We start from the raw sequence: 26813 nt of genomic DNA, 5'->3' as shown, positions 1-26813 counted from the left end.
TGGTAAAGCTTTTGAGGACATGCCCCCTATAATCATACCTCGTCCCATGAACCTCTTCTGTACCGAGAAATAACTTTTAGCATAACTTGTTTTTATTGACTTGTTACCCATCCTTTTTCATTGCTGGGGACATTTCTGGGTCTATAAATATAAAGCCTGTACTGTACAATTACATAAGTTCACCTTTGGTAACAAGGTACACCTGTAACATGTTACCTAAGAGCCATCTGCCTGCTCCCCTCTGATCCCCTGCTGTGACAGCAGGCGGAAGATCTCCCCACACTGCTGTCACACGGCCATGGGGGTCTTCACATACACGGCCGCATCATTCATTCACTGTGATCTGTGGATGAATGCACTACAACCACCGTCTGCCACTGCGGCAGATGAACTGTAAGCTTGCTGGTGAGTGCTTTCATAGTTTATTGATCTTCCTGCTTACCAGTAAAGTGTCTGCGCTTACACAAGGTACGGGCAGACAGCTATACTGAGATTCTGCAAGATTCTGGCATTGACCCCAGGATCTGCTGATCACAGTTGCAGTATTCTGCAGGCTCCAGAACAAAAAATAAATTCACATTTTTTTTTGACCTGCAAAAATGTATTTTATTAAAGCTGAATTTTTATGATTAAAGGAATTTTGGCTTGCATATTAATTGCATATCTTGAAGTAATGGTACAGGATATGAGCCAGCCTCCCCTCTGTTGCTGTGTGTTACTCTGCATTGCTTTTTACAAAAGTGAGGACTGAGTTAGGTAAGATTACAGGGGGCACATTCTGAGGAGCTTTGCTGATGTTAAATCACCTGAAAGTTCTAGACTATAGCCTATGGTCTACGAATACTTTGCCTTTGTCCTGTACCCCAAGATGTAGAATTTACAGGTAGATCAAAAGTCCTTTTTTTTTTTTTTCCCACAAGTCCACAAACCATTATAAAGTGAGCTTTAGGAAACCATTTTAATGAAAAGATCTCCAGAATTTGGGACTCTTTCAGGTGACTGAAACTGCATATTTCCCCCCCATTTTTTTAAATTTATTTATTTAAGTTTAACCACTTGTCCACTGGGTATTTAAACCTCCCTTCCTAACCAGACCAATTTTCAGTTTTCAGTGCTCTCACGTTTTGAATGACAACTACTTAGTCATGCAACACTGTACCCATACGAAATTGTTGCCTTTTTTTCACACAAATGGAGCTTTATTTTGGTGGTATTTAACCACTTGCCGACCGCTGCACGCCGATATACATCGGCACAATGGCAGCGGTGGGCAAATGGGCATACCTGTATGTCCCCTTTAAGAGCCAGGGATAGCAGGCGTGTGCCCGCCGCGTACAGCGTGATCGTGCCCGTGGGACCGGCGAACTCTGTCTGCCAGTTTCCCGGCGATCGTGTCAAGGAACCTCAGAACATTCCCTGTCAGGAACGGTGATTGCTGTCATGTGACTTGAAGCCCATCCCCCCCACAGTTATAATCACCCCCTAGGACATAAGCCCTTCATCGCCCCCTAGTGGTTAACCCCTTCACTGCCAGTGTCATTTACACAGAAATTGGTGCATTTTTATAGCACTGATCGCTGTATAAATGACAATGGTCCCAAAATAGTGTCAAAAGTGTCCAATGTGTCCGCCATAATGTCGCAGTACCGATAAAAATCGCAGATCGCCGCCGTTACTAATAAAAAAAAATATATAAAAGTGCCATGAAACTATCCCCTATCTTGTAGACGCTATAACTTTTGCGCAAACCAATCAATATACGATTATTGCCATTTTCTTTTTTCTTTCTTTTTTTTTTTTTTTTTTTTTACCAAAAATATGTAGAAGAACACATATCAGCCTAAACTGAGGGAATTTATATATATATATATATATATATATATATATATATATATATATATATATATATATATATATATATATATATATATATATATATATATATATATATATATATATATATATATAATTTTTTTTGGGGGGGGATATTTATTATAGCAAAAAGTAAAAAATGAGTTTTTTTCAAAATTGGCGCTCTTTTTTGTTTATAGCGCAAAAAATAAAAACCGCAGATGTTATCAAATTATAAGATATTTCTAACACATAGCATGTACATAGCAAAAATGACACCCCAAAATATATTCTGCTACTTGTCCCGAGTATGGCGATACCACATGTGTGAGATTTTTCCACAGCTTGGCCACATACAGAGGCCAAACATGCAGGTGTTCTAGGGACATAAATTTAAAATCTAATTTGACTACCTATTACACTTTTGTGAGGCGCTGAGGTGGCATGGAGGTGGCATGGATGTGGCACTGATTAACATGGATAAGTACTAATGTGTCTTGGATAAGTACAGATGAGCTCTGATGTGGTATGGATGTGGGATGGATGAGCTATGGATGGGGATGGATGAGCCATGGATGGGCACAGATCAGCGCTGTGGGAACTTCAGATCCAGCCCACAGTGGTGCTGCACTACCTCCCTCCAGTCCTCACACACTGTACTGATCGGTGTGAGGAGAGGGGAGCAGCTGAACTGGACATGCACCGAATTGTTGACAACTGATCGCTCTTTCATTGGATGGAGTGATCACTTGGTAAAGGGCCGCTGTCATTGGCCCTTTGCCCCGATCCGTGGCGCGCCGGGTCTGGAAGACTCAACGGTCACGGACATTCTTGAGTGCGCGCCATTCTGGGGGGACGGCTATCGCCCGGTCGGTAAGTAGTTAATAATTCTTTCTTTAAAAAAAACTTTTATTATTCTAAATTCTTCCACATAATTTGTTTATTATCGTTGCTGTTATTGGTGGTGGTATTATTATTATTATTATTATTATTATTATTATTATTATTGTTGTTGTTGTTTTTCAGCTTCGTTCTTGTAGTAAGAGTGAACTTATCTCCAAAAGTCCAGAGATTCTTATGATGTTTCAGCAAGTTCATAGGAAACCCATGGCTTCTTTTGTTACTACACCGGTTCCACCAGATTTTACCAGGTTACTTCTGTTTAATGGTTTAATTATAAAATAATTGTTCTAAGTATGTACTATATTTTTGTCTAGAAATTGTTTTATGTTGGTTGCGGTATTTTTGAAGGAGAGAAGCTATATTAGTATTAGAGCCGTTGTGTCTAACACGTGGCCTGCAAGCCCTCATGTGCAGCCTGAGTGTTGTGCACTAGGTAAGCACAACTGGAACGATTCCTGATGTTCTAGCCGCATCCTAGCACCAGCACACTTAAAATGTAAGCAAAGGTCACCAGTCCTTGGACTGCCTACCTGACAAAAGCATATTTTTCCTCAACCATGTCGTAATTTCTGCAAACCTACAAGGGAATAAAAGGACCCGGAGGCAGTATTAGAGTAGGCTGTGGAAGATTTTTCTCCCCTACATTCTTTTACACCTGAAGCTGGAACTTCACGCAATAAACTTACAATAGTAGACATGCTCACCTCTTCTGTGCACAAAAGCTGCGGTATTGCCACACCCAATTTTCTTCTGTTACTTTGCCCCTTTTGGGTAAAAAGACTTGTTAACTCTAAAAAGTAATTCCCCATTCATAAACAAATCCTATGTGAAATTTATGACAATTGGGTCACTCTGGAGGAGATCTCTCCTCCAAAAGTTACTGTCGGGCTCTGTCCAGTGAAAAAAGATTACCAATAACTGGGTCTGTCTTGATAATTGATCCTTCTAATTTAGTCTTGCACAAATATCTCACTATTCCGATTGAAGATGTTCATTTATTCAAAGATTCTGGTGGTCATAAATTTGAGGGGCTCTTAAAGGCTGTCTTTACTCTTGCATGCCCAACTCTATAGCCAGCTGTCTCTGCAATTTTCTATGTCAAGCTGCAGCTAACTGAACTAGGGCAATGAACAACCAGCTAGACCCTTTATTCCAGGTCTTAACCGAGCAATTACAGCTCCTTCTGCCTTGCTCTTTTGTTGGAAGCCCTAAAACTTAAAACAAATTTCTAGACTGGCCCCAATTTCCATTCATTTGTGCAGAATCTTATGGCTAAAAGCCTGGCTAGCTGAAATTACCTTTAAAAGACTCCATGCATACCCTTTGAAGATTGACATTTCTTTGGTGAGGCACATAATAAATTAAAGTGGAGTTCAGTAACTTTTTGTGTTTATTAAAAGTTAGCAGCTACAAAAAGTGTAGCTGCTGACTTTTAATAAACACACACTCACCTGTCCCATGATCCAGTGATGCAGCCGCCCTAACCGTCGCTTCTCTCCCTCGCCTCTCCTCGGCACCAACATTACAAGCGCAGGCACCCTGCTGTGACAGCTTGTAGCTTCACAGCCTGGTGCGCACTGCACTTGCGCAGGTTGTGCTGCACTTCCTCAATGGTCAGGCAATCTTCTGAGACCTGTGACGTATCCCAGAAGATTGGAAGGGAAGGTTCTTCAACACCAGTAGATTTTTTTTCCTCTGAAGCCTCCACCTCTTCTAGTTGCAGAGCTCCCAATCAATCAACCTATGCTTCAGCTTCAAAGCCTAAGTTTAGCTGTTTCTTTCAGGAGAAGACTTGAGCCACAAAGCCCTACAAGTTTTTCTCAAAGCCCTCTTCCAAAGAGAAGGGGGGAGGGGGGGCATCGGTTACAATTTGCCTCTCTCTGGCTCACAGGTGTCCCAGGTTTGTGGGCTCAATCAGGGTTTTCACAGTGATACAAAATAGAGTTCAAAACTCTAATCCCTCAATGCTTTCCCATGTCAAATCAACCAAAATTTGCCCAAGAACAGTAAAATTTGGAGAATGCACTGAACGGCCTCTTGTCCTAGGGAGTACTTGTGCAAGTACCTTCACAATGCAGGTTCAAAGGGTTCTATTCAAGCTTGCTCTTATGTTGCCAAAGCCCAGTGAAGGTATTTGTCCTGTTCTGGACTTCAAATTCCAAAAATTTCCAAAGAATCTGCAAGGTCAGTTGCTGCCTTCCTGACGCAAGGGGAACATGTCTAGAGCTCCTAGGCCCCTACACTTCCACTTCATGGCCCTAGCTTTAATTTCTTGCCTCACCTTGGTTTCCACCAAAGTGTTAGTACCTAGCATTGGCCCTGTTCCATCCCCTTTTGTGGGGTTCTTTGATGACCTCAAATTGTAGGAAGAATTAGCACAGGTTTCTGTCAGAGGGCGTTCTGTTCAGAAGTTGCAAGGTTTATCCTGAACCTTCAGAAATTGTTGCAGGAAAAGACTCCTCATTTTCAGTATCTAGGCTTGGATAAGCTTCAGACTTCTGGTCTGAGGCTTGAGCTTCAAGCCTAGGGGGTCACCTGGCTTAATTTTTGCATGAATTTTGGGCCTAATGATAGCCTCTTTCTAGACCTTTTTATTGACCAGTTTCTTTCCAGGCCTTTACTTCACTGCGTTTTGTAGTCATGAGACAAGTCAATCCGGTCCCTGGAAATGTCGATTTTCTTTTTTGCTGCCAAGGACCAGGTTGTCTCTGACCTGCTGGCATAAGGGAATTCCTTAATTTCCATAATCCCGAAGATCTTCATAAGTGCCAGCCTGTCTGGGGAGAAGCCCAGGGCATCGTGTTGATAAGAAGGATTTAAAGGTGAAGTATTAGGTTAGTAGAAAAAAAATAGACCTACATACTCACCGATGCTGCGGCTATCGCAGGCTGGCGCTAAGCCTAAAAAATGAAGGATCACATGTCCCGCTGATCACTCAGTTCTTGGTCAGTCTCCGCTCTGCTCTCACTGAAACATCGGGCTGGAGAGAAGGTGGGTGTTGCTGGCTCCATCTATTAGCCGTGTGCTATGAGGCTGAGCCAGCTGTCATTCAAGCAGATGGGTGGATCCCGCTAGTTGGGATTTCTCCTGAGCCAAGAGCTGCTCTGCCGCATCTGCTGAGAGCTATTGTCCTCCGTTTTTCCTTTTTTGAATCGCCATCTTAGAACTGCAGGTAATTTGGCTGTCTCTGCAGTGCTGAACAATCCTGCTTGAAGGTTATCCGGTACAAATTTAGTCAGAAATTGCCAGTGCTTTGGCATTCATAGTCTATCAGGTTGCTATCATATGTCATGCTGCGGCAAGGCAGGGAATTTGGATCCTGTCCTGGACGCCATGTTAATTTTTTTTTCCTGCCTAGTCCTAGGCAATTGGCAGGTGGAGGTCCTCATTGGTGTTCTCCCCATCCCCTCCCCAGCCGAAAGATATGAAGTTTTTATGCAACCGGTTTATGCATCTGAAGCCCATAGGCGGCATTCATTCCATCTTAGATTAAGAGTTCTCAAAACTTTTGAATGGCATCTACAGTATTCAGTCATTCATTCTCTCCCTTCATCACTGAGATTTCTTGGTGTCCATCATCATAAAGGATGTATATTTTCACATTCCCATCTTTTGTAGATCCTCAGCTTAGTTGATTAATGACAAATTCTATCTGTTTTCTTTCACTTTGACCTTGCCTCAGCCCCAGGAGTTTTCACAAAGGTTCTCACACCAGTTTTGCGTTTTTTCTTCATCTCAGAGGCATTTCAGTCCTCAGATACCAAGGTAATCCTTAGCCTTGGACTCCAGTGTGTCGATTACAATGCTGAACTTGGAAGATTTCAAGTGGATCCTGAACAGCGAAACATGACATTTCTTATTTTTTGGAGTATTTGTGTCTTCTTCAGGATACCTTTCAGATCAATGCCTTCCAGCCTCAGGAAAAGTTGATGGGACTGCAGAATCTGCTTCTGGAACTAAAATCCCAACGTTAGTGCTGTGATTGATGGTATCCACTTTTGGAATCGTCTATTTGTGTAGTGCTACTCCAGAACTTGGCCATGGAAAATTCTTATGGCGTGGAGCAAATCTATTTTTTCTCTGGACGATATGGTCCTGTTATGTCTTCCAACCAAGATGTGTCTGTCATGATGGATTCTGTCTGCGGCAGGTTTTTGTTCTTCCCCTATATTGGAAGTTTATTATTATGGATGCCAGTTTTCTAGGTTGAGATAGTTTTGCACCCTCTGTTTAGGTTTGTTGGTCTCAAAAAAGTCAAAGTTTCCAATTAACCATGGATACAATATAGTTGTATTTTGCATGGTAGGGAATCATGTTTTTAATCACTTTTATTAAAAAACACTTTAATCCAAATGAAAGTCTCTTTTCCCATCATCTCACATTTAGCATAATATTTTTCTAGCAATGTGAAAAGAGGGTTCTTGCTCAAACTTGAATAAATATCTATAGTTACCTAACAGAAATATAATAAGACAAACTTTACATAAAGCACAGCTGTAAATTTAGTACGATATTTCTTTCATTTACTTTCCAAAAATCCCCTGACCCCCTGCTCCCCCACCAATCCCACAATTGCCTGTCCACACTCGCTGGAAGCTGCAAAGCCTCTCATGCAAAGCCTCTCATGCAAAGTCTCCAAGCTTGTCCACATGCGTGGTTTCAATGATTAGTTTAGAGGGGATGTGCGTGGTGAAGGAGTCCTAGAAACTAAATTTGCCATTTAAAGCAGTTCTTAACTGCAGTTTGCTTGTATGTAAGCTGTTAGCATGGAGTATTTTGTAGTGGTGGGAAATGACACACAGTTTTGCCAATTCTGGCTGTAAATTAGTTTTACCATTTCATTTGTGAGATAAATGGGTAAATGTGTATACATGTTTGGCAATTTTCTGTTTCTTGTTCCAGCGATACCCAGAGTTTCAGGGCATTGTGTCGACACCAGTCCAGAACCCTGGGCATATGCACCGCAGTATAATACAGGGCCGGGTCTGGGAAACCCACTCCTCCCTTCAGCTTAGGTCGTAACAGTAACGCTCTACCAAGGCGTGGATGTTTACCTCACCAAATTAATTTGATAAATACTGACCGTACTGCGTGAAAAAAAGGTCTGAGGTATTTTTTATCCGGCAGTGTCTGCAGTAAGTACAGGAGTCTGGGCATCGCGTTCATCTTAAGTATGTTGCAACGGCCAAACCAAAAAGAGCCACTTTTTAAGGTCAGAGGTTAGCGTTGACAGAAAGGCTGGTAGTTGAGGGGAAGAATGTCATTTAGGTTCTCAGGAATTTTCGTTCCCAGATATTGAATCGAGCGGGTAGCCCATTTGAACAGAAAAAAAGGGCGCGAGCTTGCTCTGGTAACATCTGTTAAGGAGATATTTAAGGCCTCTGATTTTTGTAAGTTAACCTTGAACTTCGACAAGCTACTATAGCATTTCAACAACTGTAACAAGGAGGGTAAGGAGGTAAGCGGTTCAGTGATATAAAATAAGAGGTCGCCGGCGTGTACCGCCACCTTGTGTTGGTAGTTGCTGGCTTTAATGACTCGGATAGACGGGTTACCTCTATTATGATGTAGAAAGGGTTGCAGAGCGAACGAATGGGGGGGGGGGGGGGATAGGGGACAATCCTGTCTGGTACCGTTGGAAATGGAAAAAGGGCTGGAATTGTAGCCATTTACCTGTACCGTTGCTTTGGTATTCCTATAAAATGGCTGAAATAGTAAGGGAGGGTACACCAGACCAGGAGCCTTACCAGACTGAGTGTTAGCTATGGCCGAAGTAAATTCTTCTACTGTAATGGGCTTAGAAAGGTCCTCACACTCTTCCGTAGTCAGCTTGGGGAGATTGGATTCCCTAAGACAATTGCAGATGTCTGAGGAGCTCTGGGACGGTAAATTGGATATGGGAGGTTGGTGTAAGTTTTACAATTTAGAGTAAAAGTCGCGGAAGCTCTCCGCCAGCTCCGGAGAAGAATGAACTTTAGAACCAGACGACGAAAGTAAAGCTGGAACATAAGTCCGTGATCGCTTGGTGCGTAAGGCATTGGCCAGTAGGCGGCTGCACTTATCTCCATATTCGTAAAAAGAACAACGGGCCTTTAACCGAACATGTTTTGCTTCGTATAGCAAATGATCCCTTATGACCTCCTGGAGCCTAGCCAGTTTCAATTCAATCATTCGGTCTGGTCTGGACTTGTGTTGACATTCTAAGGAATGGAGTCAAGCTAGAAGATCGGACAAGGTTTTGTTGGGACGTTTCTTGGCTGCATGACCATGTTTAAGTATGATTCCCTTAATCTAGCATTTGTGTGTAGACCACACAGATTGGATTTTCCACCGAGCCTACATTAGTAGAGAAATATAAGGTAATTTCCTTATGGATATCTGCCGCAATTTCGGGATCATTCAAAAGCGTCTCATTGAGTCGCCACATAGAAGTCTTGGGGGTTGCCTGGAAGAAGGCAAGCTCCAGAGTGATTGGGGCATGGTCAGAGTGTGATGTGTCCGATGTCTGTCTTGGTGACCAGAGATATATTGCAGAATGTTTTAGAAAAAAATCAATTCTGGAATAAGAGCCGTGAACATTTGAATAAAAGGTATAATCCTGCTCCTGCTGATGAAATATTCTCCATATATCGACCAATTATGGGAGTGCAAAAGGTTTTTAAGGTGAAGTTGGGCTCCCAGGGGTAGAGAGGATAAGTTTGAAGAATCTCTGTGTGGGTCCAAGGTCAAGTTGAAGTACCCTCCTTAAGACAAGGGTTCCCTCGAGAAAAGGGTCAAGGATGGAAAAAGAGGTCTCAAGGGTTGGGAGTGGATTGGAATTTGGGAGATAAATGTTCGCAAGAGTAAAGGTCTGAAAATAAATTTTCCCTTTCAGAAGCAGGAATCTGCTCTCCTGATCATGGTGCTCATCAAGGAGTTGCCATGGAAGGGATTTGGATATGAGGATACTCGTCCCTTTAGATTTAGTGGTTGAGTACAGACTATGGTAGGCCGTTGGAAAGTATTTGTTGGATAGTATGGGTATCTTGTCTGCCCTGAGTCTCTTGGAGAATTGCAATGTGCATTCTGTGTCTCCAAAGCTTAGCTAGACAGCTAGTGCGCTTCTCTGGAGAATTCAGCTCCTGTACGTTCCAAGAGAGGAAAAGGAAGAGCCTAGTGAAAGATAGAAACTCCGCAGAGAAGAGCTGCTTCCACCAGGGCAGAGTATACGTAGTGTGGGGAGTAGTAAGGCATGGAAAGGCACAAAGCCCCAACCATTGGGGCCCCCGCAGCCAACATCGACCAATGTTGGAGCACCAGCATTGCCTAAAATATGAGGTAATAAATGTAGACCGACAAACCACAGAATAAATACATTGGTAATAAATTGAATATTGAAAAATTTGAAAAATCCCCCTTAAAGAAGAAGTCAAAGTCATGGCTCCTGAATGTGGCTGTAAAATTCACATTCCCAACCCTTAATGCTCAGGATACATAAATAGGAAAGCAGTAGACAGTAAAATGTAATATCAACGGGCATAAAATGCAGTATAACAACGTAAAAGTCAAAAGGGGAACTATATTAACTCTTTATAGCGTTAGGGAAGCCTCTGCTTTTCAGCGAACCAAAGCATATCAGCTCATATCAGGAAGACCCTGGGTTCGCTGGTCATTCCCCTAACAGATCAGGTTTAGCCCTCAGGTAAAGCAAAAAAGTAGAGCTGTGTTTAGACTGACAGTCTGTGTTGGTAAGTTCAACTGGCCGCTTCTTCATTCAGGAGCGAGGATCAGGGGTGCCCCGTCACTCTAGCTTGTGAAAGGCCTCCCTGACCATGGTAATGGGCCCTTTGTGGTCTGCCCGGGGGGACCTGACGCCAGGAATCTCCAGTGGCGAGCACTGTAAGCCAGTTCGCAAAGATAAACAGGACCAGCTCTGAAGGATGACGTAAGGAGACGGTATCTGTTCCTTTGTGAACGATGAGATGGAATGGATGGCTCCACTTGTAGGCAAGATCCTTTTCGCTCAGAGCATCCAGGAGTGGTTTGAGGGATTGCCGCATGAGAAGAGTTTTTCTTGAAACATCCGGCAAAAGGTGGACAGCTGTGCCATCAAACTCCAGGGCTCCCACCCTCCAAGCCTGCTGTAGTATGTCCTCCTTGAAGATAAAAGAGAGTGTAAGCAGCAAAGGACATCCCTTGGCCTGTCTGATGAATCCGATCTTGGGCCCAGGGTTCTGTGAACTCTGTCAGTGACTACCTCAGAATTTGGCAGGCGGTCCAGATAGCAGTTAAAAATGTTGGCCACTGTCGAGGACAGTTCTGATTGCGGGACAGATTCTGGGACCCCCCTTAACCGTATATTCTGCCAGCGACTGTGATTCTCCAAATCGCCAAGGAGTAAGTGCAGTTGGACAACTTGGTCATTGAAATCAGAGTTAGATTATAAAGTTTGCACAGACTGAGACATTGCACCCTGTTCCTGCTCCACTGCGGCAAACCGGGTGTCCAGTTCAGACACTTCCTGTTTGAGAGTCTGTACATCACCCTTCAAAGCAGTCTCCATTCTCTGGACAAGTGATTCTTAAGTCTGCTCTAGTGGGGAGCTCCTGTAAAAATGCCCATAACCTGTGCTCAGAATTGGGATTGAGAGGGAGACCAGGAGAACGAGGTGGGCTACCGAGGGTACTCACTGTGACCTGTCGTGGAGGCATCAGTCCTTGCTCTGCAGTGTGCTCTGGGCTGAAGATAGAGCGCTGGGTGGAGTAGGAGTTGGTGAAGAGGCATGTGCTCCAAGCTGAGCAGTTCCTCCATGTCCATGGAGACTGTCAGCGATCTGGATAGGCAGGGCGAAAGATCACTGGGGGGGTGAGAAAGGCGGCATTGTGTGGTCGTCTGGCCGCTGTTGCGGGAGACCAGGCACTGTGGATTCCTCTATTGTGATCGAGGCTGCAAAGCGAGCCGGCGCCATCTTGGGAGCTGCCGGCATGGAGGCCGCCGGCTTTTGTGGCCATAGAAAACGATCCAGGGTGTAGGCTGAGGCAGCGGGATATCTGTCAGGCTTCCTGGACCTGCTAGGCACTGGTAATGTGGGGTAAGTTAACGGTGGTTAGCTGCAGGGTACCCGCCGGCCAGAAGCTCTGTAAAGATGCATCTTCACACCGCCATGCTGAGACCACGCCCCCCCTCCCCAAAACCATTGTTAATATACCTAACCCCCCCTCTCCCCACTGTTGCAAGCACTTCCATAATTCTTATGCAAATAACCTCCTGAAAGTAGTCATTTGAAAAGGTTGTGCACTCCCAGTGCCCACAGTGAAACTATTCAGGCCTGTAATTGGTTGCTTGGGCTCCAAGCACTACCCTGGTGGTGGTACATTATTTTATAGGTTTTTTTAAATTTTTTAACACATACACACTCTTGCTTACATCCATATACTGAAGCGTGGTAAGCACACAAGTCATAAAACACATACTGCACAAGGGGAAACATAAAACTTGCTTTAACCTTTGTAACCTTTTGTAAAGGAAAATGTTTCTAGCTTTTCATGTTTTTTTCTTACTCTCATGTATATGTATGTTTTTTGTTTTTTTTTGTCTGCAGTGAACTGGTCCCTGCTTATGATTCCACTACATTTGTTCTGGAAAACTTCAGGTATTGTTTTCTGCTTTGCTATGCTATTAAACTTCATATCTATACTTAACCCCTTGTTTAAACAAAATATATTCAAGTATGTATTCTTACACAACAAGAGACTCCAAATTCCCTTTTCTCTCTCCTTTTTTTGGGACTATGGGATTTGTAGTTTGCATAGAGGAGTGCATGGCTCATTCCAAGAAAATGGACGTGAGGGGGGAGGGAGAGATTCAGAAACTCACAGGGGACATTACAAGGGGGCAGAGAAAAACCGTAAGAAACTATGAAAAACTCATAAAAAATAGATTACAGGTTCATTAAGTAGAGGATATTTATGGATTTTATTTGGAAAATAAGGACCTTGTTTGGTGGCACTTTAACGTTTGCATCAGAATGTTGCTCTTTTTGTTTATGCCTAAAAACTGCATGACAACTCTATATATTTAGAGCCAATTGGTTTTGGGAAAATATAACCAGTTAGACTGGCCATGCATTATACAATTTTCTTGTTCAATATAAGGTCAAACCTAAACACTTTAAATTTTTATACAATCAGGCAGGCCCTTGTACTACATAGTTGTAAGTAAATCTAAAGGTAATTGAACAAGAAAATTGTATAATGGTGTGGCCAGCTTTTGCCATGCATTGCTTTTTTGGAAAAAAAAAAAGCAGGAGTATTTGCAAATCTGCTTGTCCCTGGATAAATTTGGAGTTGGTGTGTTTTTAAAGAAGTATCACAAATTAAAAATTGTCTTTACTCCCCAGAGGACCAAGTGCTTGTAGCATTTAGTTGTATTCTCCATTTGTGCTGTGGTTGCAAAGCAGTGTTGGTGGACAGCTTACACCCCTTGTGTAACGTGTTAGACTGTGTTCATAACCCCTGAATCCAAAGCATAGAAACACAAGATAAATAAAATGCACAGATAAGTCACAAGCACACATATAATCTGTACTTATCTATGACTATACATCATAAGGTATTGTTTGTGCTCCACGGGGTAGTCATGGAATATCACTTATCACTGACAGTGCTGCCACCCAAACATTAAAGTGATTTCTAAAGTTTTTTTTTTTTATAACACATGTGCCATACTTACATGCTCTGTGCAATAGTTTTGCACAGATCAGCCGTGATCTTCCTCTTTTGGGATCCTCTGCCGGCGCTCTGTGCTCTCCCTCTTTTTCATGTGCGACTATAAGAAGCCACTTCCTATGGTGGCGCACCTGTGGACTTGATCCAGATCCATTGACGCACACATATCACGTCGATTAAAGCTTTGAGGAACATGGCGTGTGCAGGCTTCATTTGACCTGTATTGACTTCCTATCCCTATGACTAGGGTTTTGCATTAACATTTGCACAATATGGAATGTCTTCTTAGTTTAAAGAGAAATCTTGTATTTAGGGGTTTAGCTGCTCCAGTGGAACCAGAAAATCCACTAGTCAACCACTGTGTGGTTTAATGCGTTCAGCCCCGGTTCACACATATGCGATGCGGGAACCAGCGCAATTCCAGTGCCGTTCCCGCATCTTCCTAGCAGGCAGTTCACACTGCCCTATGCGAACCACTGCGGTTGTCAATACAAATTTAATGACACCCCCAGATCGGTTCGCAGATCACATTGTAAATTCAGACAGGAATTGGATTGTATGGGTCTAAACAACCATGCGTTCCGATTCCAGTGTGGGTAAAAAAGGTTCCTGCACTATTTTCGTGCAAATCCAATTCAAGTTCAGCTTACAACTGTATGGCTGAACTCGCATTGCACAGACATCTCATGTGATCTGCACAGCAATACGGTGCAAATCGCATGCGATGTCTGACATCGCATATGTGTGAACCCAGGCTAAAAGTATATTTCATCTTTTGCAGCCAAATTTGGCTAACACCTACTTTTATACTTGTTGCATCTTTTCTGTCACATAGCTTATATTTTACTTTTCAAAAAAGGGTTAAAACCGCCCGCAAAGCGTCGCTGCAAATTGATTTCAATGAGCAGGGGCGCTTTAGGAGCGGTGTATACAGCGCTGCAAAGATGCGGCTTGCAGGACTTTTTTTACCGTCCTGCCAGCGCACCGCTCCAGTGTGCAAGTACTCGGGCTTTCACACTGGAGTGAAAGGAGAGGCTCTTTACAGGCGCTATTTTTAGCGATATAGTGCCTGTAAAGCGGCTTGGCGTGAAAGCAGCCTTAGGGAGAAACTCTGTCCCCTCTTTGTCAGTAGGGACAGATTGGATTTCCTTTCATTTCAAATCATTCAGAGTAGCTTGTAGTCTGCAAAAGGCTTGCTCCATACACCTAAAAAGGTAAAAAAAAATTAAAAATTATACAATGTGTATGTAGGTATGTTGTATGAATGGGAACAAACAGTGGGGGAGGGGGTTCTCAAATTTTACTGCAAAAGTGAAAATGGGACAAATCCGTCCTATAGGAAAACAGAGCTCTGGGATTTATTGAGCTGAACTCTCTCTCAGAAAATTACAACCAACACACAATTAAATATAAAATCCAAAGTTTATTCTGTGTGACCCAACCTGAATAGCAGGTCGGTTATGTTAAAAAAAAAAAAAACGGTATTAAAAGCATCAGTGGCATGAAAACACAAATAACTAAATCAACAGAATCCATTATAGCAGTGTTTCTCAACCTTTTTTAAGTCAAGGCACCCTTTAAAATTATGCACCCCATTCAAAAATGTAAAAAACGAAAAAAAAAATTTAACATATCGCGATGCAACAGCATCCAGACACATATGACACTCTACGTTAGAGGTGGTATATTCTTCCAAAGTAAATACACCTTTGCAAACTGGACTAGTATTTCAAGGTTTCTCTTTTTCCTCAGTTTCTCTCTCTCACTCAGCTAATGTGACCCCAGTGCTGATGCAGAGGGGCAGGGGAGGGGCAAACAAAGATGCTATGCAGGCCCTGACCTCCTCTATATCAACTGATAATGTCATAGAAGATTGTAATGGTGCTCAATTAAAACTTGTGGCTTTGTGTAACTAAAATGCAGGTTTTTATCCACCCACTGTCTAGTATACAATTTTGGGGCAATTTATAGTTATTTTGCCAAGGCACCCCTGAAGAAACCTGAAGGCCCCCCCAGGGTACCTGGGCACCCTGGTTGAAAAAGGCTACCTTTATAATATTAATTGGAACACAGCTGTATAAATAACATTTATATGCCTAATATAAATCACAGCTTCCATTGCCCAAATTTAAAGTAAGTAGACAGTAAGCTTCAGTTTTTTTTTCTTTTAAGAACAACACACCTGTTATACTTACCTGCTCTGTGTAATGGTTTTGCACAGAGCAGGCTCGATCCCCCTATTCTCGGGTCTCCGACACACATTCTTGGCCCCCTTCTGCTGAGTGCCAACAGAGCAAGCTGCTTGCTTTGGGGGCACTCATGCATGCTTAATCCTGAGCCACCGCTGTGGCTGCTCACAGTATGAGAAGTTATGGTAAGGTCAAGGGGCAGAGAGGAAGATCTACCATGTACTATCAATTATTAGTGAGAATGTATTCCACACAGGACCCAACTTACCACCTCGGATAGGAAGGAGATCTGAGTACTACATTCTCTGACAGTAAATAGACAGACTTTTTTATTCTTTTCACATAAAGCCTTGATCTGTAGCAAGAAATCTCCTTCAAGATTATGTTGTGTTGGTACAGGACCTATACTCCTTGCCAAATTATTTTCCAATCAAAGTGATTGTGCTGGTGATGTGAGACAAATAAGGGTACTTTACTGCAGATTTTTGGGGAATTGCATCCTTTTTGGTGACCATTCAACCAATATATTATTGCAATTCAGACATTTCTTTCTTGACAACCCAACGGCTGTCCTCTTAAAAGTAAATGCTCCAAAGGCTTGGATTCCCATCATATGGAAACAACAAGCCCCACTCCTGGTGTCTCAGTGGTTTTCCAGGATGAATGATCTAACACCTTACTTTGTACCCTTAGGGGCAAATCTGAAGACTACATGGCTGACTCCTCTTTTAATATAAGCAGTACTGGGCGTCCCTCTCCTCTCTGCCGTTTTGAGTCTGTGCTATTGCCACCCCCGAACCCCCGTTTATCTTTTTTTTTAATTTTTTTAATTCCCTCATATGCTTCTACCTCCTCTCCACTCCCAATTCTTTTTTTCCTTTTTATACCCCCTCTCTTACATTCCCTCATTACTAGTACATTCTAATCTTGCATGCCCAGTCTCCAGATTTTTTCACTTCTTCGACCTTAATGATTTTATTGTGTTTCCTATTTGACAATCTTCATTCTGGAAGTGCTGTTAATTTCCTGTATCCCTCAAATGAATACTTTAATAGCACAGAAATTAACACTTTTTTTTCCCCCCTCACCTTCTAGGACAGCTACTTGAGAGATGATCGGCTCCGCCCTCTACAGGAAACACAAATCAGATAGAATTTAAAAGGCCCCTCCCTTTCCTCTGACCCTCAGTTGTTTTGTGTTTTCAGTCTCTCCAGGAGCACCGACACGTTTTTTGTTTTCCTATGGTCTGGTAACTGTGGTTGGTGGACCCCCCTTCTCTGGTTTCATCCAGTACTAGTTGTGGCCAAGTCCTGGATGATGGTCTGTACCTGAAGGGTTCCCTATTTCTAAGGGTTACTTGCCTTTGTAAAATGCTGGCAACTCCCATCCTTTCCCCAGCGCTGCTGTGTGGAACTGTGTCCTCCCAAATGCTTCATTCCGGTGTACCAAGATCGCGTCAGGAGGACTTCCGGTGATGCAGCAAGATGGCGCCGGAACCGGAAGTCACATGACGCACTTCCGGACGCTGAGTTTTCATAGGAGCATGGTGTGGAGACACTGAGGACATGCTGCAGGGGAATGGCCTGCTAAAAACGCCATTCTAGGTGCAGTTTTTGCAGTACAGCAGCAGTCTTCTCGGCGACCGTTCTCCGCTTGCTTCATGGAGCCTGAGGACAGGTCTGAGGATGGAACGTCCGCTCGTATTGAACCAGCGGCAGCATCTGGGTCCCATACTGCCCCCAAGGTAAGCCCTGGTCTGTGGATAGCTACAGCAAGGGACTTCTTTTGTATGGATCCTTTTTTCATGGCCCTTGTTTCTGCTCTCTTCTAGGCCAAACCGGTGAAGAAGAAATGTGGGAACTGTAGAGCCAGGCTCTCTGATAGTTATAAAAAGCTTTTTTGTGAGGATTGTATCCCACCCAGAGCTAGTTCAGAGTCTTCCTCCTTTAGGGAGTTAATGACTTCTATGAAGAAGGTAGTGGATTCTTTTCGGTCACTGAATGACAGGGTTACTAGTATAGGCCCTTCCTCCTCTAGACCCATAGCTCAAGATCCTTCAAACTCTGCCAAGTCCCTTCCCTTATTAGTATCTGAGACTATTAGTTCACGCAATACCTCTGATCTGGAGGAAGGTGAGAATTCAGTCTCTTCATCTGATGAAAAGTCTGCATCAGAGGAGGATACAGGTAGCTCATCCAAGTATCTTTTTCCAGTTGAAGATATTGATGAACTATTAAAAGCAATTTATACCTCAGAGCAGATTGAGATACCACAGCATGCTCAATCTGTGCAGGATAAAATGTAAAGGGGCCTTCAGGGACGGAAATCTAGAACCTTTCCGGTACATCAGTCTCTCTTAGAGACATGATTCTATCTGAATGGAAAGAACCTGAAAAAAGGTTGTCCCAATCCAGAGGACACAAAAGAAGATTTCCTTTTCAGCCTGAATTTGAGGAGGTTTTCTTTAAGTGTCCTAGATTAGATGCCCCTATGTTGCAGGTGTCCAAAAGATCAGATCTTTCTTTTGAGGATTCTGGGGTCCTTAAGGATCAAATGGATAGGAAGGCTGACTTATTGCTGCATAGGGCCTGGGATGCTTCAGCTTTTTCTTTAGGCCCAGCGGTAGCATCTACCTATATAAAACAAAAAAATTCCGCGCTAGAAGTACAAAAGGATAAGCAGCAGTAAACAGTGCGACAACACCAACAAAACAAATAAAATTAAATAAACTGCGCTAAAACAAAGGTTATATGTGTTGGAGTGAGTTAATAGTGTGACCTAACACCAACAAAAATATAAAAAACGAATCCAGTAAATAAAAGTCCAAATTCCCAAAGTAGTAGGTATTCAGTATAAATGTGGATGCTGTTCCAAATGAGCTATGATTGCTCTTACCAGAACTCCAAAGATATAAGCGGATGGCAAAAAACCCTTGCCAGGGCCTCTGAGGTATTGGACCAATCAGCACCGTCCGTGGTCAGATCAAAATCCCCTCAATGAATGCAGGAGAGAAGCAAACACAAGAAAAACTGGCCATAGTGTAGTATGTTAAATGCTAAACATGGACATACGAACATACCAATCACCCTGGTGTGCACATAAAAACAACCAAAAAGAGGGGGAGGGAAGTGAAAAAAAACCCCACCACCGTGGCTGTAGATTGTGCTTACCGACTCACGATGATAAACAGGTTCTTAGTAGGTTAGGAGCTGACATAGAGCACTTTGATACGTCCTCATTAACCCGAAGTTCACATCGTCAGTAAACCACCCAGAATATAAAAAATAAACTCTCCATGGTGAAGTACGTTTAAAAACGAATTTAATAAATAAAATATTGCACTCACAGAATAAAAGCACTTATATCGCATAAGTATATGTCGCCGGCCGGCATACAAGCATGGAAGCGAAGCTCGTCCTACTTCCTGGTCTCGTGGTAGCGTCGCTGCGTGCGTACCCAGACGCGTTTCGTCATCAAAAGGACGTTCTCAATGGGGGGTAGCATCTACCTGTGTGGCCAGGAATTTAGACGTATGGGTTCAGCGTCTAGATGATCTTCTGGCATCTGACATCCCCAAGGAAGAGATTAGAGAATCCCTCCCACTCATTGCCAAGTCAGTCGCCTTCCTAGCTGATGCAGCAGCAGATTCAGTGAAATCCGCAGCTAGGGCTTCTGCTCTCATTAATTCAGCTAGGCGAGCTATCTGGCTTAAATATTGGGAAGGTGACCTTACCTCCAAGAATAAGCTCTGTGGCATTCCTTTCGAAGCCAAACTGTTTGGTTCTTCCTTAGAAGAAGTCTTATCTCGTTCCTCTGCGAAAGGTAAACGATTCCCTTCTTCCCAAAGGAATAAGCCCCAGAATAAGAGGCCTTTTCGTGGCTTCCAAAACAAGGCTAATTTTAAAGCCAACAGGCTAAAAAGAAATGGTCCTTTAACAAAGACAAACTCAAAGGGGGAACTCCCTTTGCTCCTTCAGCCCCTTCCAAGAATACCCAGTGATGCCAGGTTAGGGGTAGGGGGAAGATTGTGCCATTTCATCAAGGAATGGGCAGAAATTTTCACCAATTCCTTCATCCTTCAAACTCTGGTAAAGGGTTACAGATTGGAGTTCAAAAATCTCCCCCCCAGAGGTTTTTTCTTACCCACCTGCTGAGAGACCAAGAGAGACGGCAAGCCATGTTGAATTTGATCTCTGTGTGGGAAACAGAGGAAGTTATTTCTCCTGTCCCAGAAGATCAGAAGTTCCGGGGATTTTATTCTCACGTCTTTCTGGTCAAGAAAGCTTCCGGCGGCTTTCGTATGGTCATAAATTTAAGCGTCCTGAACCAATACATAGTTTACAGATGTTTCCGCATGGAGAACATTTATTCAGTAAGAAATCTGTTGTTACCAGAGGTCTTCATGGTGACCCTGGACCTTCAGGACGCTTATCTTCATGTACCAATCTGCCAGAGCCACCGAAGGTTCCTCAGGTTTGCAGTGCTCGTGGGAAACGAGCCGTCTCATTGGCAGTTCAATGCCCTTCCTTTTGGTCTTTCGGCAGCACCGAGGACTTTCACAAAAATCATGGCCGAAGTCATGGCCTTTTTTCGGATTCAAGGTGTATGAATCGTCCCATATCTAGACGATTTTTTGATTTTTTTTTTTTTTTTTTTCTCAGGGCATGGAGTCCCTTATTCAAGACCTACAGTTGGTTTTGCGGACCTTTCAAAAATTAGGGTGGAAGGTCAACCAACAGAAATCTTGCCTAGTACCCTCACAGAGCATACTTTTCCTGGGTTATCTAATAGACTCTGTTGCCCTAAAGATTTTTCTTCCCGAAGAGAAAATTTGGAAAATTCTTCTCTCTGTGCAGACCTTCAAACTGCTCCCTCAGACCTCCCTTCGGTGAATCATGCAATTGCTGGGACTTATGACTGCAGCCATTCCAGGTGTGCCTTGGGCTCAATTGCACTCCAGACCCCTTCAGGCTTTTCTTTTGCTCCATTGGGATCGCAGGAAAAATTCTCTGGATCAGCTGGTAAAACTACCAGAAGGGAATTTTCTAGATCTCGCCTGGTAGGAGCAGCGAGAACATCTGCAGAGGGGGAAGGATTGGGCACAACATTGCCCAGTCAAGATTACCATAGACGCCAGTCTTTTGGGTTGGGGTGCTCACTCACAGGATTGGCAGGCTCAAGGAGCCTGGTTGCCAGAGGAAGCAGGTCGCTCCTCGAATTTCAGAGAACTTTTGGCTGTGAGGAAAGCACTTATGTCTCTGGGGGAGAGGGTATATTCAAAGGACCTTTTAATATTTTCAGACAATGCCACAACAGTGGCGTACTTGAACAAGCAAGGGGGCACTCGCTCGGAATCACTTCTGTCATTAACGCAGCAGATTCTGTCCTGGGCAGAGATCTATGTCTCTTCAGTAAGGGCAGTTCACACCAAGGGGTCAGAAAATGTGCTGGCGGACTTTCTGAGCAGGGTGAGCATCAGTTCCAGCGGTTGGGAACTACATCAAGGCACGTTCCAGGAGGTGGTGCTAAGATGGGGTCTCCCCAAAGTGGATCTTTTTGCCTCCAGTCTCAACAAGAAACTACCGGCGTTCTTTTCTCTGGAGAGAGAAACAGAGTCCTTTGGAACGGATGCACTGTCCTCCCCTTGGGACTTCAGCCTGGCCTATGCCTTCCCTCCTTTTCCCCTTTTGCCCCTAGTGGTTCGGAAGATTATTCAGGACAGAGCAGAAGTCGATTGCCCCCTGGTGGCCCAGGAGGAGTTGGTTCTCCTCTCTGAAGGCCATATCTGTGTATCCTCCCTGGTCCCTTCCAGTTCGGAAGGATCTACTCCATCAGGGACCAGTATTGCATCCAAACCCTCAGACCTTCCATTTGACGGCCTGGAGGCTGAGCGGCGCATCCTACAGTTAAGTGGATGTTCAGAGAGGGTTATTCATACTGTCCTAGACAGCCGTAAATTGGTCACAAGAAGAATCTACGGGAAAGTTTGGAAAACTTTTATTTCCTGGCAAAGGAAAGTTGGTTTAGATTCTTTTTCCACTCCCTGCATTTTAGATTTTCTGCAAGAGGGAGTGGGAAAGGGGCTCTCTGTCAACACCCTTAGGGTTCAGGTTGCTGCCCTATCTTTATTTTCAGAGAGAAGACTAGCGGTAGTCAGGAGGTTCCTTTTAGCCAGAGCCAGGCATACTCCCAGGATCCTCAAACATGTTCCTCCCTGGGATCTGTCGTTGGTATTAAATGCACTAACAAGGGCTCCTTTTGAGCCTTTGCATGAGACTTCCCTGAAAATGATTTCTTTGAAGTTGTCCTTCCTTTTGTCTATTACGTCAGGACGAAGGATTTCTGATCTAGAGTCTCTTTCCTGTAAAGATCCCTTCCTGAGGATTTTAGAGGACAGGGGGGTGATTAAACCCGATCCACTCTATTTACCCAAAGTTTCTTCCAACTTTCATAGGTCCCAGGAGGTAGTCCTCTCTAGTTTCTGCACCTCTCCCAAAAATGCGGAAGAGGAAAGGTGGTTTGGTCTTTTAGACGTAAAGAGATGTCTTCTACTTTATCTAGAAAAGACCAGTGGGTTTAGGAGTTCCTCCCAACTGTTAGTTTTGTTTAGTGGCCCCAAGAAGGGGTCCAAAGCATCTAAAAGTTCTATTGCTAGGTGGATTAGGGGAGATATCTGTGAGGCATATAAAGCGTCAGGTCGCACCTCTCCTTCTAGAATTAGGGCCCATTCAACGAGATCCATGGCCACATCATGGGCAGAAAGAGCGGGAGCTTCATGGGAAGATAGTCTGGTCCTCCTCTCCTGCGTTTGTCAAGCATTATAGAGTTCAGATGCTTTCCAGCCAGGACCTTTCCTTTGGTAGGAAAGTGCTTCAGGCTGTCGTCCCTCCCTAAGGTATAATATCTTGCTTATCCTCTCAAGTAGCTGTCCTGGAAGGTGAGGGGGGAAAACCCCCGTTAGACTTACCGGTAACGGTATTTCCAGGAACCTTCCAGGACAGCGTCTATATTCCCACCCTATTCTATTTTTTCACTGGTCAACTATGTTTTCCTGGTGGTGGTGTGTTTTATGTTTTCTATTTTTTTCCTCTGCCGAGTGCATCTTCGGTGGAGGTTACTTGATCTTCTAAACAACTGAGGGTCAGAGGAAAGGGAGGGGCCTTTTAAATTCTGATTTGTGTTTCCTGTAGAGGGCGGAGCAGATCATCTCTCAAGTAGCTGTCCTGGAAGGTTCCTGGAAATACCGTTACCGGTAAGTCTAATGGGGGTTTTCTTTCTCGTACATCACGGGACACAGAGCCTCAGTAATTACTGATGGGTTATATAGGGTATCACTAGGTGATTGGACACTGGCACACCCTAAACAGGAAGTTCAACCCCCTATATAATCCCTCCCCTTACAGGGATACCTCAGTTTTTTCGCCAGTGTCTTAGGTGTTGGTCACGTGTAAAGATGTGCTGTGCTGAGCTCCAAAGGGAATATCCATATCCTTTAATGGGGCAAGCCATGCAAACCGGATCCATTTCAAGGTGTCCTTTCTAGGCCGAATTGGATGGTACCCGGGCCTCGTGTCCGCAGAAACGAGGTCTTACCTGTAACGCTTCTCTTTTTAGAGAGCTGGACCCCGGGATCCAGTATTTGGTTTTTCTAGCCATATCCTTGGCGGGGTGCTTTACGGGCCCAGAACTGCAGATCCTCCTTTTCTAGGGGGCCCCTGTCTCTGAAGGTTTTCCAAACGGAGCCCACCGTGAGAGGTGAAGATTGGGTCTGTGTAACGGAACCCTGCAGCTGGATAAGGTGAGGGAGATTCCTCAGAATTTTTTTATTCTAGTAGGTTTCTCCTTTAAGTAAATGTATGCTATGCCTATTGTTGCCACCGGGGGCTGCCAAGAGCACATACCTTCACATGCTTGATTTGTCTGTCTTAGTGTTCACGCTGCACAGCTCCTCCAGGTAGGATGGGATGGGGGGCTCTTCCTCAGGGATATTCCCGGTGGTCTGAAAGGCGGTAGTATACCGCGCCGCCGCCACTACTATTGGCAGATCCCATCATCTGCCGGCCTCTCTCCTTCCTCCTCCACCCCAGCCTCCCCTCCATGCTTGTCCCGGAGGGTCGGCTCGCGTGGGAAAGCGCACGTTTTTTTTAAAACGAGGAGGGGGGGTGGTCAGAAGGGGGGGCGGAGCGTTAGCGCGACGTCCGGTGTGCCTAGACGCCCACATCGCCAGCTGCACAGGCTATAAAAAGCATACTTTTTTGGGTGCACTCAGCCAATGGAGGGACACAGAGCTGACGGTCGCATGTTAGGTGGGACACAGGCATTTTCCCAGGCAGCATTTACTTAGATTAGATTAGATTAATGGCCTTAATCGCATCTTCACTCAGTGGAAGAAAACTCACTAGGTCTTCCTCTGTTACCCAGGACCCTCAGGCAGAGGAACTCTGGGGAAAAAGGAGAAGAATCCCTTTCAGAGGATCGGGATGGGACTGATAATTCCTCCTCTGAGGAATCAAGTGGAGAAGGGCTCTCTTCAGCTTCTCAGGATGAGATGGTGTTAGTACAGATCCTTCCTGGATTCGTCCGCTCCACATTTAAATTACCCGTTTCTGAGTCAGTTAAAGAACCCTCTTCTTCTTTGGGTTCACTGAAGCCTCCTCAAATAACACATGCTTTTCCTGTTCATAATTTACTAGAAAAGCTCATTTATTCTGAGTGGGATCGCCCAGATAAACGTTTTTTTCCGCCTAAAAAGTTTTCAACACTTTATCCCATGGAAGAAAAGTTTATAAAGATGTGGGGGATACCGGCTGTTGACGCCGCCATTTCCTCTGTAAATAAAAGTCTGACTTGTCCCGTAGACAATGCTCAGAGATCCAGTTGATAAAAAGATGGAATCCCTGCTGAAAAGTATTTTCTCCTTGGCAGGTTCAGTAGCTCAACCTGCAGTGGCAGCGACTGGAGTCTGTCAATACTTGAGAGACCATGTTAAACTAACCTTCCAGCGGCCTTATGTTTTGCTGTAGACGCTATCAGAGATTCTATCATCCAAACCTCTCGTCTTTCACTTGGGTTGGTGCATATGCGTAGAATCTTATGGTTGAAAAATTGGTCAGCCGAAGCACCATGTAAGAAGCTTCTGGCTGGATTTCCATTTCGTGGTGCTAGGCTGTTTGGAGAGGATTTGGACAACTATGTCCAAAGGATCTCTAGTGGGAAAAGCACTCTCTTACCTGTTAAGAAAAGGAGTAAGCATCCCTCTTTCAAACGGGCTCTTTCCCCAGTGCCAGGAGCATCAGCCTCCAGGCAGGCGCGACGCCCTCCTCTGTCAGGGTCAAGAAATACATTTCAGAGTCGACCCCAGGGACAAAAGAAGTCCTGGGGGCAGAAGCCTACTAGACAAGACGCTAAAGCCTCTTTATGAAGGAGCGCCCCCCCTTGCTCGGGTGGGGGGAAGACTACTACGGTTCTCAAAGCTCTGGCAGGAGGATTTCCAGGACAGATGGGTAATCTCCACGGTAACTCTAGGTTACAAACTGGAGTTCCAAGAATTCCCCTCTCCTCGTTTCCTCAGTTCAAATGTCCCCAGAGATCCAGAGAAAAAGCAGTCACTCCTTCTAGCATTGGAGCGACTATTGTCGCAAAAAGTCATCGTGGTGGATCCCACGGAAGAACAAGGATTGGGATTTTATTCCAACCTCTTTATGGTTCAAAAACCAAATGGAGATGTCAGACCCATCCTGGATCTAAAGGATCTAAATCGATTCCTAAGGATTCGATCCTTTCGCATGGAGTCAATTCAGTCAGTAGTCTCCATCCTTCAGGGAGGAGAATTGCTGGCATCAATAGACATCAGGGATGCGTATCTGCATGTACCCATTTTTCCTGCTCATCAAAAGTACTTGCGCTTCGAAATAGAAGGACGCCATTTTCAGTTTGTGGCCCTGCCTTTCGGGCTAGCCATTGCACTTGGAGTGTTTACAAAGATCTTGGCTCCTCCTCTGGCCAGATTAAGGGCTCAGGGTATAACTGTCATAGCATACCTAGACAACCTGCTCTTGATAGACCGGTCGGTAGCCTGTTTGAGTGAAATTTGATGACCACAGTCAACTACCTGGAACACCTAGGTTGGATCCTCAACCTAGAAAAGTCTTTCTTAAAACCAGTTAAGACTAGAGTATTTGGGCCTGGTCATAGATACAAGCCAAGAGAAGGTATTTTTATCTCAGGCAAACATCAGTGCCTTAAGAGAGCTGATTCAGGTAGTCAGGACCAAGAAGGGTCCTTCTGTCCGTCTTTGTATGAGGGTGCTGGGAAAGATGGTGGCTTCATTCGAAGCAGTTCCCTATGCTCAGTTTCATTCAAGACTGCTGCAACACAGTATCCTGTCTGCTTGGAACAAGAAGGTACAGGCATTAGATTTTCTGATGCACCTGTCTCGCGCAGTGCGTCAGAGCCTCAGTTGGTGGTTAATACCTGAAAGCCTGCAGAAAGGGAAATCCTTTTTACCGGTTACCTGGACGGTGGTAACAATGGATGCCTGTCTTTCGGGTTGGGGAGCAGTTCTGGAACAGTCTGCAGTCCAGGGGGAATGGTCCGAAATCGAGAAGACCTTACCCATCAACATTCTGGAGATCCGTGCGGCATATCTAGCCCTGAGGGCCTGGACTCTCAAGCTACAGGGTTGCCCTGTCAGGATCCAGTCCGACAATGCCACAGCAGTGGCTTATATCAATCATCAGGGAGGCACCAGGAGTCATGCAGCTTAGAGAGAGGTGAACCAGATTTTAGTCTGGGCAGAAAAGCATGTGCCATGCATATCGGCAGTTTTCATTCCAGGGATAGAAAACTGGAAGGTGGACTATTTGAGTCGCCAACGGTTAGTCCCAGGGGAATGGTCTCTTCACCCTGATGTCTTTTGGCTATATGCCAAAGATGGGGGATACCAGATGTAGATCTCTTTGCGTCCAGGATCAACAACAAGGTCGACAAGTTTGTGGCAAGAACAAGGGATCCTCTTGCATACGGGACAATGCATTGGTGATTCCGTGGCATCAGTTCTCACTGATTTATGCTTTTCCTCCTATTATGCTACTGCCACGGCTCCTTCGCAGGATCCGGCAGGAAAAGAAATCGGTACTTCTGGTGGCCCCAGCGTGGCCCAGAA

General features: G+C 44.4%; 1 protein-coding gene across 2 annotated transcripts in view; it reads left to right on the top strand.

The window, feature by feature from the left end:
• TRIM37 (tripartite motif containing 37) overlaps nt 1-26813 on the top strand; it is a 291747-nt gene that overhangs the window by 67817 nt on the left and 197117 nt on the right. For both annotated transcript variants that reach the window (XM_073615167.1, XM_073615166.1), the window contains exons 9-10: nt 2878-3002; nt 12335-12385. In XM_073615167.1, the coding sequence (XP_073471268.1) occupies nt 2878-3002; nt 12335-12385 (176 nt within the window). The remainder of the gene's footprint in view (nt 1-2877; nt 3003-12334; nt 12386-26813) is intronic.

This window comes from Aquarana catesbeiana, linkage group LG02 (genome assembly GCF_042186555.1).
Source record: "Aquarana catesbeiana isolate 2022-GZ linkage group LG02, ASM4218655v1, whole genome shotgun sequence".
Classification (NCBI taxonomy): Eukaryota; Metazoa; Chordata; class Amphibia; order Anura; family Ranidae; genus Aquarana; species Aquarana catesbeiana.
Note: the sequence above shows the minus strand (reverse complement) of the source record. Positions and strands in the feature narration are given on the sequence as shown.